At 32.8% G+C, this 12,899-nt stretch overlaps 1 protein-coding gene across 1 annotated transcript in view; it reads left to right on the top strand.

Moving 5' to 3' along the window:
- LOC134728315 (ubiquitin-protein ligase E3B-like) overlaps positions 1–12,899 on the top strand; it is a 43,079-nt gene that overhangs the window by 20,018 nt on the left and 10,162 nt on the right. The window contains exons 11-19 of the mRNA XM_063592888.1: positions 573–678; positions 1,795–1,915; positions 3,079–3,113; positions 5,239–5,268; positions 6,276–6,388; positions 8,408–8,550; positions 9,699–9,854; positions 10,304–10,478; positions 10,829–10,947. Of these exons, the coding sequence (XP_063448958.1) occupies positions 573–678; positions 1,795–1,915; positions 3,079–3,113; positions 5,239–5,268; positions 6,276–6,388; positions 8,408–8,550; positions 9,699–9,854; positions 10,304–10,478; positions 10,829–10,947 (998 nt within the window). The remainder of the gene's footprint in view (positions 1–572; positions 679–1,794; positions 1,916–3,078; positions 3,114–5,238; positions 5,269–6,275; positions 6,389–8,407; positions 8,551–9,698; positions 9,855–10,303; positions 10,479–10,828; positions 10,948–12,899) is intronic.

Here is a 12,899-nt window from a genome sequence, read left to right as displayed (position 1 = left end):
AAAAGTCAATAATCATTTTGAACAAAAAGTCTAAAATTGCTGATGCTGCAAAAACAGCAAACAAACTGCAACAAAATATTCAAAACAATTTTTTTTCTAAAACAGTGTTTGTTTCCTTCTATGGTTATAATAGATTTAAGATCAGTGTGTTATATTATACTGCAACTGTGCTATGTGCATGGTTAAATGGCTTTGACATATATTCATTTGTGGCAAAGAGTCGCAGGCCAAATATAGCCTTGTTTGTGACTTTAATAACATATTTTCATAGAGTTTTACATATGAGATCAATTAAGATTATAGGTTCTCAGAATTTCAAAGTCGTCTGCTTCAAATTCAAAATTGATGGTTTTATCAAAATATATCAGCTGGAACAGGTGAGAGAGACAACAATACCATGGTGTGACATTTTATCACCTTTTATGACAACATTACTAAAAGTTTATAGGACAATCAAAAACGAAAACCTTGATCATTTAGCTTGTGACTGAACTTTCTAGTATTAAAATGTAACTATACTTAAATTCTTAAATGTTTTTTTACTGATGTAGATTTTTTTTAATTATTTGTAGACCATTGATAGCAGCCAATTTTTCAGACAATCTGCTGACAGTGTTTGTACTAAATATTATGTCTGTGCCTGCTGTTATTCATCATGTGTCCAATCTGTCACAAGAGGTAAATATATCTGTTTTTGTTGTCATACATCTTACATTGAGTACTTCCAGTTTCTTGTCACAGTTGTAATTTAATTATTGTTAGTGTGAAAAAATTGAGATGTATGAGACATCTATCCTTTGAAATACTAGGATGTGCACCATTGCAGCTCACTGTACACCTTTCAACAATTAGCAATTTTAAACAAGCAACATATATCCTGCTCCTTTTTGGTGCTGTGTTTGGCAAATTAAATGTTTGTTTGTTTGTTTGTTTGTTTGTTTAAAATTGAGAATGGAAATGGGGAATGTGTCAAAGAGACAACAACCCGACCAAATAAAAAACAACAGCAGAAGGTCACCAACAGGTCTTCAATGTATCGAGAAATTCCTGCACCAGGAGGCGTCTTTTAGCTGGCCCCTGAACAAATATATACTAGTTCAGTGATAATGAACGCCATACTAATTTCCAAATTGTACACAAGAAACTAAAATTAAAATAATATAAGACTGACAAAGGCCAGAGGCTCCTGACTTGGGACAGGCGCAAAAATGCGGCGGGGTTAAACATGTTTGTGAGATCTCAACCCTCCCCCTATACCTGTAACCAATGTAGAAAAGAAAACGCATAACAATATGCAAATTAAAATTCAGTTCAAGAGAAGTCCCAGTCTGATGTCAGAAGATGTCACCAAAGAAAATAAACAAAATGACAATAATACATAAATAACAACAGTATGTATGTATGTAAAGCGATAAAAGTGATAAAAGCCCTGGAGATGACAATATGAAACAATTAAAATCAGAAACCTAACACACTGATTAATATGTAAACAATAAATGAATTACAATTATATGGACAACTACTGGCTTACATGATACTGTCTGGAGACAAGTGCATTAAGTATTTGAAGGGTCTAACATGTCTATGAGTGCTCAATCTCACCTACCTTTAAAAGCAGATTAACAGCATAATAAAAGAACAAAATTATAACCAGTTGAAAAGTGTTTGACTGATTAGTTTTAATAAGACAACAGACAGCTGTTTGTTTAATGATAAAAAAATGTTCAATTATACCAAAACATTTTGTTCTTATAAAAGAATTGATTAATAATTGGCTCCACTTTATATTTCTAGTGTTTGACTCTACTGGTAACTCACAGATTATTTAAGAGATCCCTAGATCTTCTGTCAAATGAACAGAGTACCAGAATTATCTTCAATACATTAGAAGGAAACTATGCACTATGTTTGCTGGGTGGGTATTTAGTGATTTATTTGAAGATCATGCTCAACAATCAAAAAGTAGCTGTATTGGATCAATTATTGTTTAAATTTAATATGGGCAGCTGCTGTCACCTAACATAAATGTTGGTTTTAGCTTCTTTAAAATAATATGGGGACGAAGTCCCCAATTATGATAGAAAATTCAATAAAAAAAAAAAGAAAAAAAAATCGGGAAAATTTCCCGAATTTTTCATTGTACTAATGAACTCAAAATCGTTAACTTTTTTTTTCAGATCTACTTCCTGTTCCGTTTTCCCCCGCATTTGCGCAGATAACTGTCTTGTTTGCATGAGACTTTGATTTTTTTTTTATTTATCAGTCTAGTAAAATATAACATTGGATCTCAATACAAATTCAATTTTAATAATTGTTTGATATGAAAAAAACGTTACCTGATGAAAGCGTTTCTTTTGTTTACATCGAATATGACGTCATAACTTGAAGAACGTCACAGCTAATTCCCTAACAACAGAACCAAAATCGGGAACGTTACGCACGGTATTTCGTTTTCTTTTATCAACATTTTGAATGAAAAAAATAATACATGCAGACTTCGTCCCCATTCACAGGTTACGCCTGCCTCATATTAAAAATAAAATACATGCTTATGGGATAGGGCAAGGAAATTTTTCAATTTACGTACAAGAAGATACCAGTGTACCTGCAATAGATGGGATCTTCATATTAAACTGTTAGGATTGCTCTAGGTTTGACACCCAAAAACAGTACATGTGAAGTTATATACTGAAAGGAATGTAAAAATGATAGTAAAATCATCTTTCTGATGGAGTATTTTGTTTTAGTTGTCCTCTTAAAGAAATTTGTGACAGTCATTTTCAGTCTGTAACTATACAGCTTGATTCTTCTATTCAACATGCAAGGAAATTTGCAAACTAATTTGTATAGCATTTTAAGATGCATGTCAACAAGGCACTGCAGTTTCATTCTCCAATATGCTTACTTGTAAATTTTGAAAATAAACAAAAGTAGACTTAATTTTTATAAATTGGCTGCTTATCAAATGTACACTGTTTTTATATCTTAAACAGAAATGTAAAAGAATTTGCTATGCTTACTCTTTTTATGAGTAATTTGATGGTCTGAAGTTGTAAAGTTTGTTTTACTCTTTTACAGCAAACATGGTACATCTTGGTTTTGTAGAATTAGAGGTAAGTCTTTGTGTTTATATAATGTCAGAGCAAGCGTGCTATGAGGTTTAATCCACAAGACATAAACATACATGATACTCAGTTGATAAGAAATCAAATAAGAGAACAATTATTGTGTTGTGGAATACATGTAACTTTAACAGTGCATTTGGAGATAGTATTTCCCACTTTTATAATGTCTATTGTAGCTTTTATCATGTGTATCTGACATTGCAAAATGTTTTTGGTCTGATGCTTGTATCCATCAATTTGATATTTATTTCTAAGTGAATTTTATTTTTACTGTAATTTAAGATAAACAACATCTGGGGCGTAGCTGTGTCCCTTTGAAGTGCACGCCAACCAGGGGGGGTTTGGTGGGGATTGCCCCCCCAAGATTTTTTTTTTCACTAGACGCAAAATGGTGGGTTCTGAGGGCCTAAAATTGGTTTTAATGACTTTTTAATTAAGACTGAATTTGATCATATTTTATTGAGAAACATCAATAGTTTTCAAAAATCTGCCCTTCGTTTTTTAGCTGCAACAAACACGTCCATGGCCTTGTCTAAATTGACCTCAAAATCACGGTGGATGTGCATTAAACCCAAAGCCGACAATCTGTCATTTTTCATTGTGGAACGGATGTACGTTTTTAAACGTTTCAGTACGCTAAACGACCTTTCAGCTGTAGCACTAGCAACGGGCATTGTTAGGAGAACACAAAGTATTGTATCAATAGACGGATACAATGCGGGGTTGACGATATCAAGCGTTTGACACAGTGTTGTCGGCATTTTGTCTCTTGGTAAAATTCGACAGCGAGCTCTCCAGCGTTCAACTTCTCTCTTGAAATCTTTTAAAGACAACCCAATATCCATCAGGTAGGTCTGATGAATTGTGACAATTTGATCATTAGTTATCTGTTCGACCACACACGGAAGAAGATACTGTGCATTAAAACGGTTTTCTGACTTCAGGAGTCGAGAATCAAGTTCTGTGATCATATGATCAAGAAACGGATAGTAAAGAGAGATTCGCCAATATTGTTTGGGTGTATCGGCTGGATGGTTAGCTCTAGATGTCTGCCTTCCGCACCGTCTAGGAACATTTTCAACTATATCAAAAGGCTCTGCCATATCTAGAGCGGTTTGGTATAGCTCGTTCCAAACATTTTCATCATTTCGCTCAGAACGCAACATTTCAACTACGGTTTTACATTCCTTCACAGCCTCTAGAAGGTCGCATTCAGCACCTTGCAGGAAAATTGACAAATGAACTGTACTTTGTAACACATGCTCTGATACTACTAATGCAATGACAAACTGGAATCTCATTAGCGACGCAAGATGTTGGCCTGCCTTGTCGTCACCTAAGTTTTGTAACCGTTCTAATGAGTGGACAACTACCGGAAACGCTGTTTTGAAAGTATAAAGAGCATCTGCGCGACTAGTCCACCGAATCTTTCAACAAAGAAATATCTGGATAAGATGGTCCTAGATTTTTTTGTACTGGCGATGACACTAACTCTGATGCGGCGCTTAAGCTTAGTTCGTCGTCAATTTTTGACGTTTCAGAGTCTCCACTGTTTGCTGCTGGCTGTGCTTCTGTATGACTATCACTGTTTGTACTGTTAGAAGGCGTTTTGGTGAAAAAATTGTCTAAAGTTTGCCATTTAGGCTTGTCACGCTTTGAACTGCTCATGTTTACGTTGCTTTTTAGTTACGTTTAGTACCGGAAGATTATTCACGCAAATAAATTAGAAAACAATTCCGGCAACGGTTGATTTTACATACGGAAATATTGTGACGTTATTAAATAAGACTAGTTATAACTTATAGTATACTGTATACTATGATTTTCTACTTAACATGGTTACAGGAAATGTTATATTTGAATTTTATACTCGTATGTTTTATTTTCCGGTGTAAAACATTTTTTTAGAACTCACGATGTGCACGCCATGGCGTGATAGCGTATATGGAGCTACGCCACAGAACATATTTGTTTGGAGAAATTAATAATGATGGTAAATTTACATATTTTCAAACACAGTATAACTGTTGTCAAACATTAGCACATACTTAATTTATAGCCAACTTGATTCAGTGTTTCAATATTACATGAACAAGATTTACTATTGTTTCAGGGTCTTGTTGAAAATACAATCAAATTTATGGTAAGTAAATGAGTACAAAATAGTTTTGTTTAATTTGTTATTTCCATTGATATGTTATGATAATTGTCATAATTCATATATTACATATGGAAGATAGTTTGATTGACTGATTGATTGTTGCATGCTAAACATCCAGTGGCAAAAAGAATTAACAAAAAACTAAAAAGAAGGAATTCAATTAAACCCAAACATAAAAAACTCTGAACTATATAATTCTACTTGAACGAATGTACAACAACTGTCTTATTCCTGACTTGGTACAGGATCCTGCTAACATGTTTAACCCCACCACATTATTTATGTATGTGCCTGTCCCAAGTCAGGAGCCTGTAATTCAGTGGTTGTCGTTTGTTTATGTGTTACTATTTGTTTTTTGTTCATTTTTTTACATAAATGAGGCCATTAGTTTTCTCGTTTGAATTGTTTTACATTGTCTTATTGGGCCTTTGATAGCTGACTATGCGGTATGGGCTTTGCTCATTGTTGAAGGCCGTACGGTGACTTATAGTTGTTAAGGTTTGTGTCATTTTGGTCTTTCGTGAATAGTTGTCTCATTGGCAATCATACCACATCTTCTTTTTTATATTGTCTGATGAAAATGGTGAATTTGACTGAATTTTATAGCTGGTTAAGCAGACAGGGGTTAATAGTTCCATGATATTGACAAAATTGGGTGATCAACCAAAACAGACAGAAAGATAGTTTGAAAATATAAGTAATATATATGCATCAATCAAATTCCTATATCTTTTTAAACATTAAAATGCTTTATAAATACATCATTGAATAACTATTGACTTAAAACAACCAATATAACAGTTTATCAATCCAATCTGGTGGATAGCGTATTATAAGCAATCAACCATTCTTGTTAGTTGATCATAATTAATTGTTTTATTTAATCAGTTTTGTCATTTTAAACTATAAATGTATGGAGTTATTTATTGCCAATACCTGTTTTAACTCTTAAAATAATTGCTGCATATGATTATCATTTCTATTTATAGACAGTTGTTATTCGTCTTCTGGAAAACTGTAAGAAATATGTACAGAATAAAAAATCCAGTTTAACTCACTGGCATCCTGTTCTGGGCTGGTTTTCCCAGAAGACAGATCCTAGGTAAGTTGATGAATCAGTTTTCCTTTTTTATAGTAAAGTTATTTGATGATTCATAGCAAAAATAAAAACTCACATTTTAAATTTAGACAGCATTATTTGTATACAACAGTTCTGAAATCACCAAAATTGATATCACATTTTTGTGATTTTTCAACAAGTGATATTTTTCTAAATTTACAGTTGTATGTTTCAGGGGAAAGGTGTACCATTCTGTATGTATGTGCCTGTCCCAAGTCAGGAGCCTCACGTTATTCAGTAGTTGTCGTTTGTCTATGACATACATGTTTGAATTTATTCATTATGTACACAAATTAGGTCGTTAGTTTTCTCGTTTAATTACATTATCTTTTCAATGCCCTTTATAGCTTTCTATGCCGCGGTACATGATTTGCTCATTGTTAAAGGCTATACAGTGACCTATAGTTTTTAATTTCTGTGTCTCTTAACTTAGTTGCTTAGTTGGGAGAGTTGTCTCATTGGCAATCATACCACATCTTCCTTTTTATAATAAATATTTTTACAATATTTGAACTACAAATCAAATAAAAAAAATCATTCTATTAATAATTAAAGGGCACTTCGGTACATATTAATAACAAACAAGAAAATAATAATAAAAACAAATACTACTTAATATTAAATTGTTATTTGACAATTCATTTACATAATTATATTCTTTTCTCTGATTTGCCTAGCAAATAATATAAACATTACAGCGTTCTGTCATCTAACTATATAATGCAGTTCATTGGGAATTATATTATGGCAGTTAACAAATATATGGAACTATATAGCTTTAATTGTCCTGCCGACTCTGAATAAAGCTATTTTTATTTATTATCCCGCATAGTGCCTCAATAGTTTTACCTGGAAAGGGAATTAACCCATATGTTAGAATTACAAACCAACAGAAATTCTACACTGTCGATAATAGTTATCCTCGAGTGATTTCGAGCGAGTGATTATCAGTGTGAAGAGTATAATACTATAGTTTTCTTCATGAAGAAATTGAAACACAGTATTAAATAAAAAAAATAATTGTTAATCACCGGTATCAAAGTTGTAAAATAGGAAGACACTTAGAAGTACGGAGCGCCGATTTTATAATTCCAATGAAAAAATATTTCATGTGGTTTGTAACGTCGTGAACGTTCACGGCTATCTTTTTTCTCCTTTTCTTAGACGAAACATACCATCTTTACCAGGGTCGCGCCTTGCTCATGTAGAACAGATCAACACATATCCAACATGATTTTACGGAGAAAATATTCGAAATTTTGGAAAAGTATGGATCCCCCCGTTATTTTTAGAAATAACACTTATTTTTGGCAAAAACATTAAAAAAATGTCGTTAATATCAATAATTTCCAACCTTCTTCTACAATTTTACTCGAGATACTTACAAAATCAGATTCCTGGTTCATTTCTACATTTGTGTGTCAATTTTCGTTGTCTGTTTACCTTTCTATAAATAGCGCGAGGAACAGAAAGGGTTAGCATTTGTCTGTCTCGATAGCTAAAAACTGACGTTTACGGCAACTCTTATCGTAGTTCAAAGATTTACTGCAAGCTAATATACACGTTGAAATATAAGATTATTACTGAATTAAAAAGCTTAGATACTGTAGTTTCTCAAGCTATTTTTATTTATTTTTTACAGTGAGGGAAAAGTTGTTTATTTGCAGCTACAAAAACGTTGCAAATGCAAAAAATGCATTGCGGCAGATATAGGTTTTTTAACGTGACGTTCCAACAGAGTCCCTACCATTGGCACATGGGACAGAGGTTTATTTTTAACTTTTGGGAACTGTTTCAATTGCAATGCATGTGTTGAAGTCCAATTGGTGGCCATTGGCTGTTATTTCCTCTTTCCTCTGGTTGTTGTCTCTTTGACACATTCCCCATTTCAAATCATTTTTATTAAGATTGTGTATAGGTCATAAACTTCAAAATGACTGCTATTACTAGTTTAAAACTTGTTGCTTAATTGAATTTTTAATTTATGTATTTTATTTTTAGTTTGCATGCCTCCATGCCATTTGTAGTGAAACAGTTACAGTTACTGTGGAGTGAGAAAATGATTAGACTAATGTTTGCTGATCTCTTAAACTACATAGAAATAGATACAGAGAAAGCCAGTAAAAATCCTTCACCTTCAAAAAGTAGGTCACTCTGTCTCAATTTCCACTGAATTTTTGATACTGTGGATTCATTTATTTTCGTGGATATCAATTTTCGTGGATATCTGAATTCGTGGTTTGCCGATTTCTATGTACAAAGCCTATAGAAAATTTGTATTCGTTGAACATATGAATTCGTGGTTCACCTGTACCCACAAAACCCACGAAAATTGGTATCCAACGGATAATAATGAATCCACAGTAATGTCTTTGTCTTCAAAGAGAAGATCAATGCATTTAAGAGACAAAACAAATGTAAGCTTACAGCATTTCATGTTATTTACTCCTTGACAATGCTTCACATCTAAATTTACATAGAAAAAAAAGTCTGATAGTGACAACAAAAATACTTACTTGGAGAAATAAATTATTCCATCTAAAATCTTCATAGAAGTTTCTTTTTAAAAGGAACATGCAATTATAAACATGATAAAGTAAGTTTATTTCTCTACATCATAACATAATTTTTGTAGAGAGAAAGCAAACAAGAAATAAATTTTTCTGAAATAATTTAATGCATCTTGACATACATATTGATAAAGATCTTGCAAACAGAAAAAAAAAACCAATTCCTATTTAAAGAAAATAACTAAACTAATTGACAAGAAAATGTATGCTTAGAAGATGCTTTACTTTATTTATTATACTCCACGCAACAAAGTTCTTTTTATTGCAACTCCTCTCAAACCACACAACAGAATCTCATGAAACCTTTTTTGATAATATGGAAATGCTATGTAGATGTCATTGTGCATATCACAAAATATTATGTTCATTTTTTTTCTAGGAGTTACGCCCTTTTGAAGTTATTTGCTTCAATATACTTTTGCAACAGTTTGTCATCGCAACTCCTCTGAAACCACACAACAGAATTTCGGGAACTTTTTTATTTTTAGATTAGAAGGACAAACTATGTAGATGTGCATATTGACAAGGAATTTATGATTCAATTTTTTTTTCTTATACATTTTTTTTTCTTATAATTTTTTTTTTCTTACAATTATTTTATTTCTCTAGTGGCAATGTGGGGATGTGGGGTATGTGAGATCGCTCACTAAGGTTCTTTAATTAATCAATATTTATGTTATGCGTTTACAGCTATGTTAAAGTTATCATTATTTTATGTATAGATATAATAAAGAAAGCACTGGACAAAGCTTCTACAAAGTCATCAGGATCAAAAATCAAACTAGATAGTTCTGTTAGTACGTCTACATGTCTGCCATGTGTCTTGTACCAGAGAACAATCAACACTTTATCACAGCTCAGGATGGATATACTGGGAGGTAAGTCAACACTTTATCACAGCTCAGGATGGATATACTGGGAGGTAAGTCAACACTTTATCACAGCTCCGGATGGATATTCTAGGAGGTAAAATAAAAATTAACTCTTAAAAAACTTTAGATTGCATGAGATGAGACACCCTGTTGTATTTTTTAGAATTGATACTTTTTAACTGTTTTTGAGATGGGAAGTTTATTGAGAAATAAATCAACACTATAGTATAACTTTGTATGTACTGATCACCAAGTTATCTGTTTGAAAGTATAAGATTTCATGATAGTTGTTCAACATACTCAATTCATAGTTTGAATATAGTCACATGAATGTATTGCTTTCTTGTTGATAGTCTTATAAAAGAATATTCCAAGTTAATGAGATAAGTGTCTAGCTAATAAAACAAGTCACATTACAACATCACAAAAACAATAGATATATTTCTATTTTATAGGACTAAGTTACAATGATGTATTGTTACCAATTCTGTGGAAGTTTTTAGTGGACCTTGGACCAAACTGTGGATTGAAGAGCTTTTTAGAGCTTCTTAGTCAAGCCCCCAACAGTACTATTCACCCAGTATTTAGTCTACTGACTGTGTTCTGTGATGCTGCTAGTCACTTCATTATGTAAGTACATTTGACCTGTCTATCAGGAATGTTCATTAATTTATAGGTCCTTTTGTATGTATATTGTACCACGAAAATAAAGGAATCCTCAGTAGCAAATACTGTCTTCATGCTTTACCAGAGGCCTAGCAACCCAGGTTTGTAAAATTTGCCTTCAAAATCATGTGACAACACAAAATTTCACAAAAAAAAATCAAGAAATTGAGCTCTGGGCCTGAAGATTGGAAAGTTTAATGTGAAGACTTCAGTAAACAGCAAGTTGGATTTTAGAATATTGGATAAACTGAATTAGTGTAAAGAAGTGATATTTTTCGATCATTAGATAAACTGTTATCTTATATATATTGTAGAACATTGGATGATATTGAAATGTATGAACAAGGCAGATTATTCAAACTTGAAGATTATGTAAAAATTAGTGAATTCCTGAACTGTTTTGTTTTCCGTGTTATCTGGAACAATTTGATAGGTAAGTTATAGGTAATTATAGATTATTACATGGCATTTTCCATATTGGCTCTGGTATCAGCCCTAGACTCCCATATCAAGCCAGAGGGCTTTAGCCCGAGGGCTTGATATGGGTCTAAAGCCCGAGGGCTTGATATGGGTCGTGGGCTGATACCACGGACAATATGGAAAATGACATGTAATAATCTATTTATCATATATTTTCAAGAAGAGAAAAAAAATAGCATGTATACCAAGTGATGTTTGATTTGTCAACAAAAATTAAAAAAAAACATTTAACGAACAAAATTTAAAAAATGTATCACATTGAGTAAACAAAGGTTTGTGAAAAGTTTAACACACAATTAACAATAAATATATTAATATTCTCCGAATTATAAATATTAAACAGCAACTGCTGCTTCGAATGCCAACTTGTTTACAAATAGTTTTGATTGGCAGGTTACCGGAAGTTAAACTTGGGGGCTCGATATGGATTTCGAGGGCTGATATCGATATTGGCCCCGAGGGCTGATAACCAACCTTGACTTCCGGCTATTATTGGCCATGCAGAATCGTACATATCAGTACCAAATATGTGATAATTTATATTATCATATACTTAGCATTAATATGATAGCTTTTACATATGTGTAACGAACGGAAGTACACAAGCCATAATTTCCCACCCAGGCTGATAACCCATATCAGCCCGGTCTGATAACCCATATCAGTGGCGTCTCGTGCAAAAACCCATAACAGTGCTTCTCGTGCAAGTTACTTCCGGTGTTACCGGTATCGGTTGTTTATTTTTCCATTGTGACGTCAGATATTGATGACGACGTCAAAATTTACGGGAACTTTTGTGGGGATAGTTTAGTACTAGCTAACAAATGACATTGGCAATTATGAATCATTTTATAGTACAACAAACATGGAGTAATAATGATCATGAAACTCTTCCAAATATTCAATGTTTCAAAATGCCTCTGTAGGAAATGTTACCATACAATGTACATATATATGGAGGTAGTGATGCTGTTGGTTGACAATTATAGTATATTGGATTTATAACTTAACTTCTTTATAAAGTTTTTGACTGTTTTAGTTGTTGCATTTGTTTTTTTTTTGCCTTACATAAAACTATTGTCGGAAGTATATGATAAAGCGATTAATACATGGCCTTTTCCATATCAGCCTGGGTATCATCCCTCGACCCATATCAGCGCCTGGACTCCGTCTCGGTATGGGGGTCTCGGGATGATACCCAGGCTGATATGGAAAAGGCCATGTATTAATCTCTATTTAAAGGTCTTGATCAATCAGAAAAACTGATAACACATATCATATATATAGTCAGCTAATAAAGAGGCCCTGACACAAAACAAACATTGTTAATCAAGTCAGAAACCTGTAAATCTGTTTGCCATTGGTTAACGTCTACTTAATTGGTTTTCCTTTGCTGAATTCTATTTTGAAATGTTTCACATTTCTTTATTTTGAAAATAAAAATCTTGCCTTCATTGAAAAAGTTAAATGAAAATTTCTAGCAACAGCAGATATAAGAAAATGTTCAACTATCTCTTTAGACAAACATTGAGCCAACTTCTATGTCATTTGGTCTCAGCTGATGATATTGTCTCATAATTAGCAATCATACCACATCTTTTTTTTTCATAAAATTTAATTTTGGATGTTACATGTCTTCTGATTGGCTGACGATGTTTTGTTTATCAGCTCATGGACATAATTTTGTCATGTGACTGCCATGTCACTTTTTTTCATGGTTTAAAATGGAATTTAGAATTAAATTATAAGAAATGACTGCAATATTTATTTGTCTATTTGAAACAATATAAAAAAAGTGGTGCACGCTTTAAAATAACCTGTTATGTGCGTTATTCAGTGTGCACCACATTTTTTATGTTATTTCTTCATAGACAGAAAAAATATTACAATCATTCCTTGAATAGA

Source organism: Mytilus trossulus, chromosome 8 (genome assembly GCF_036588685.1).
Source record: "Mytilus trossulus isolate FHL-02 chromosome 8, PNRI_Mtr1.1.1.hap1, whole genome shotgun sequence".
NCBI lineage: Eukaryota > Metazoa > Mollusca > Bivalvia > Mytilida > Mytilidae > Mytilus > Mytilus trossulus.
The sequence above is the reverse complement of the archived record's forward strand: the minus strand, read 5'-3'. Positions and strand labels throughout refer to the sequence as shown.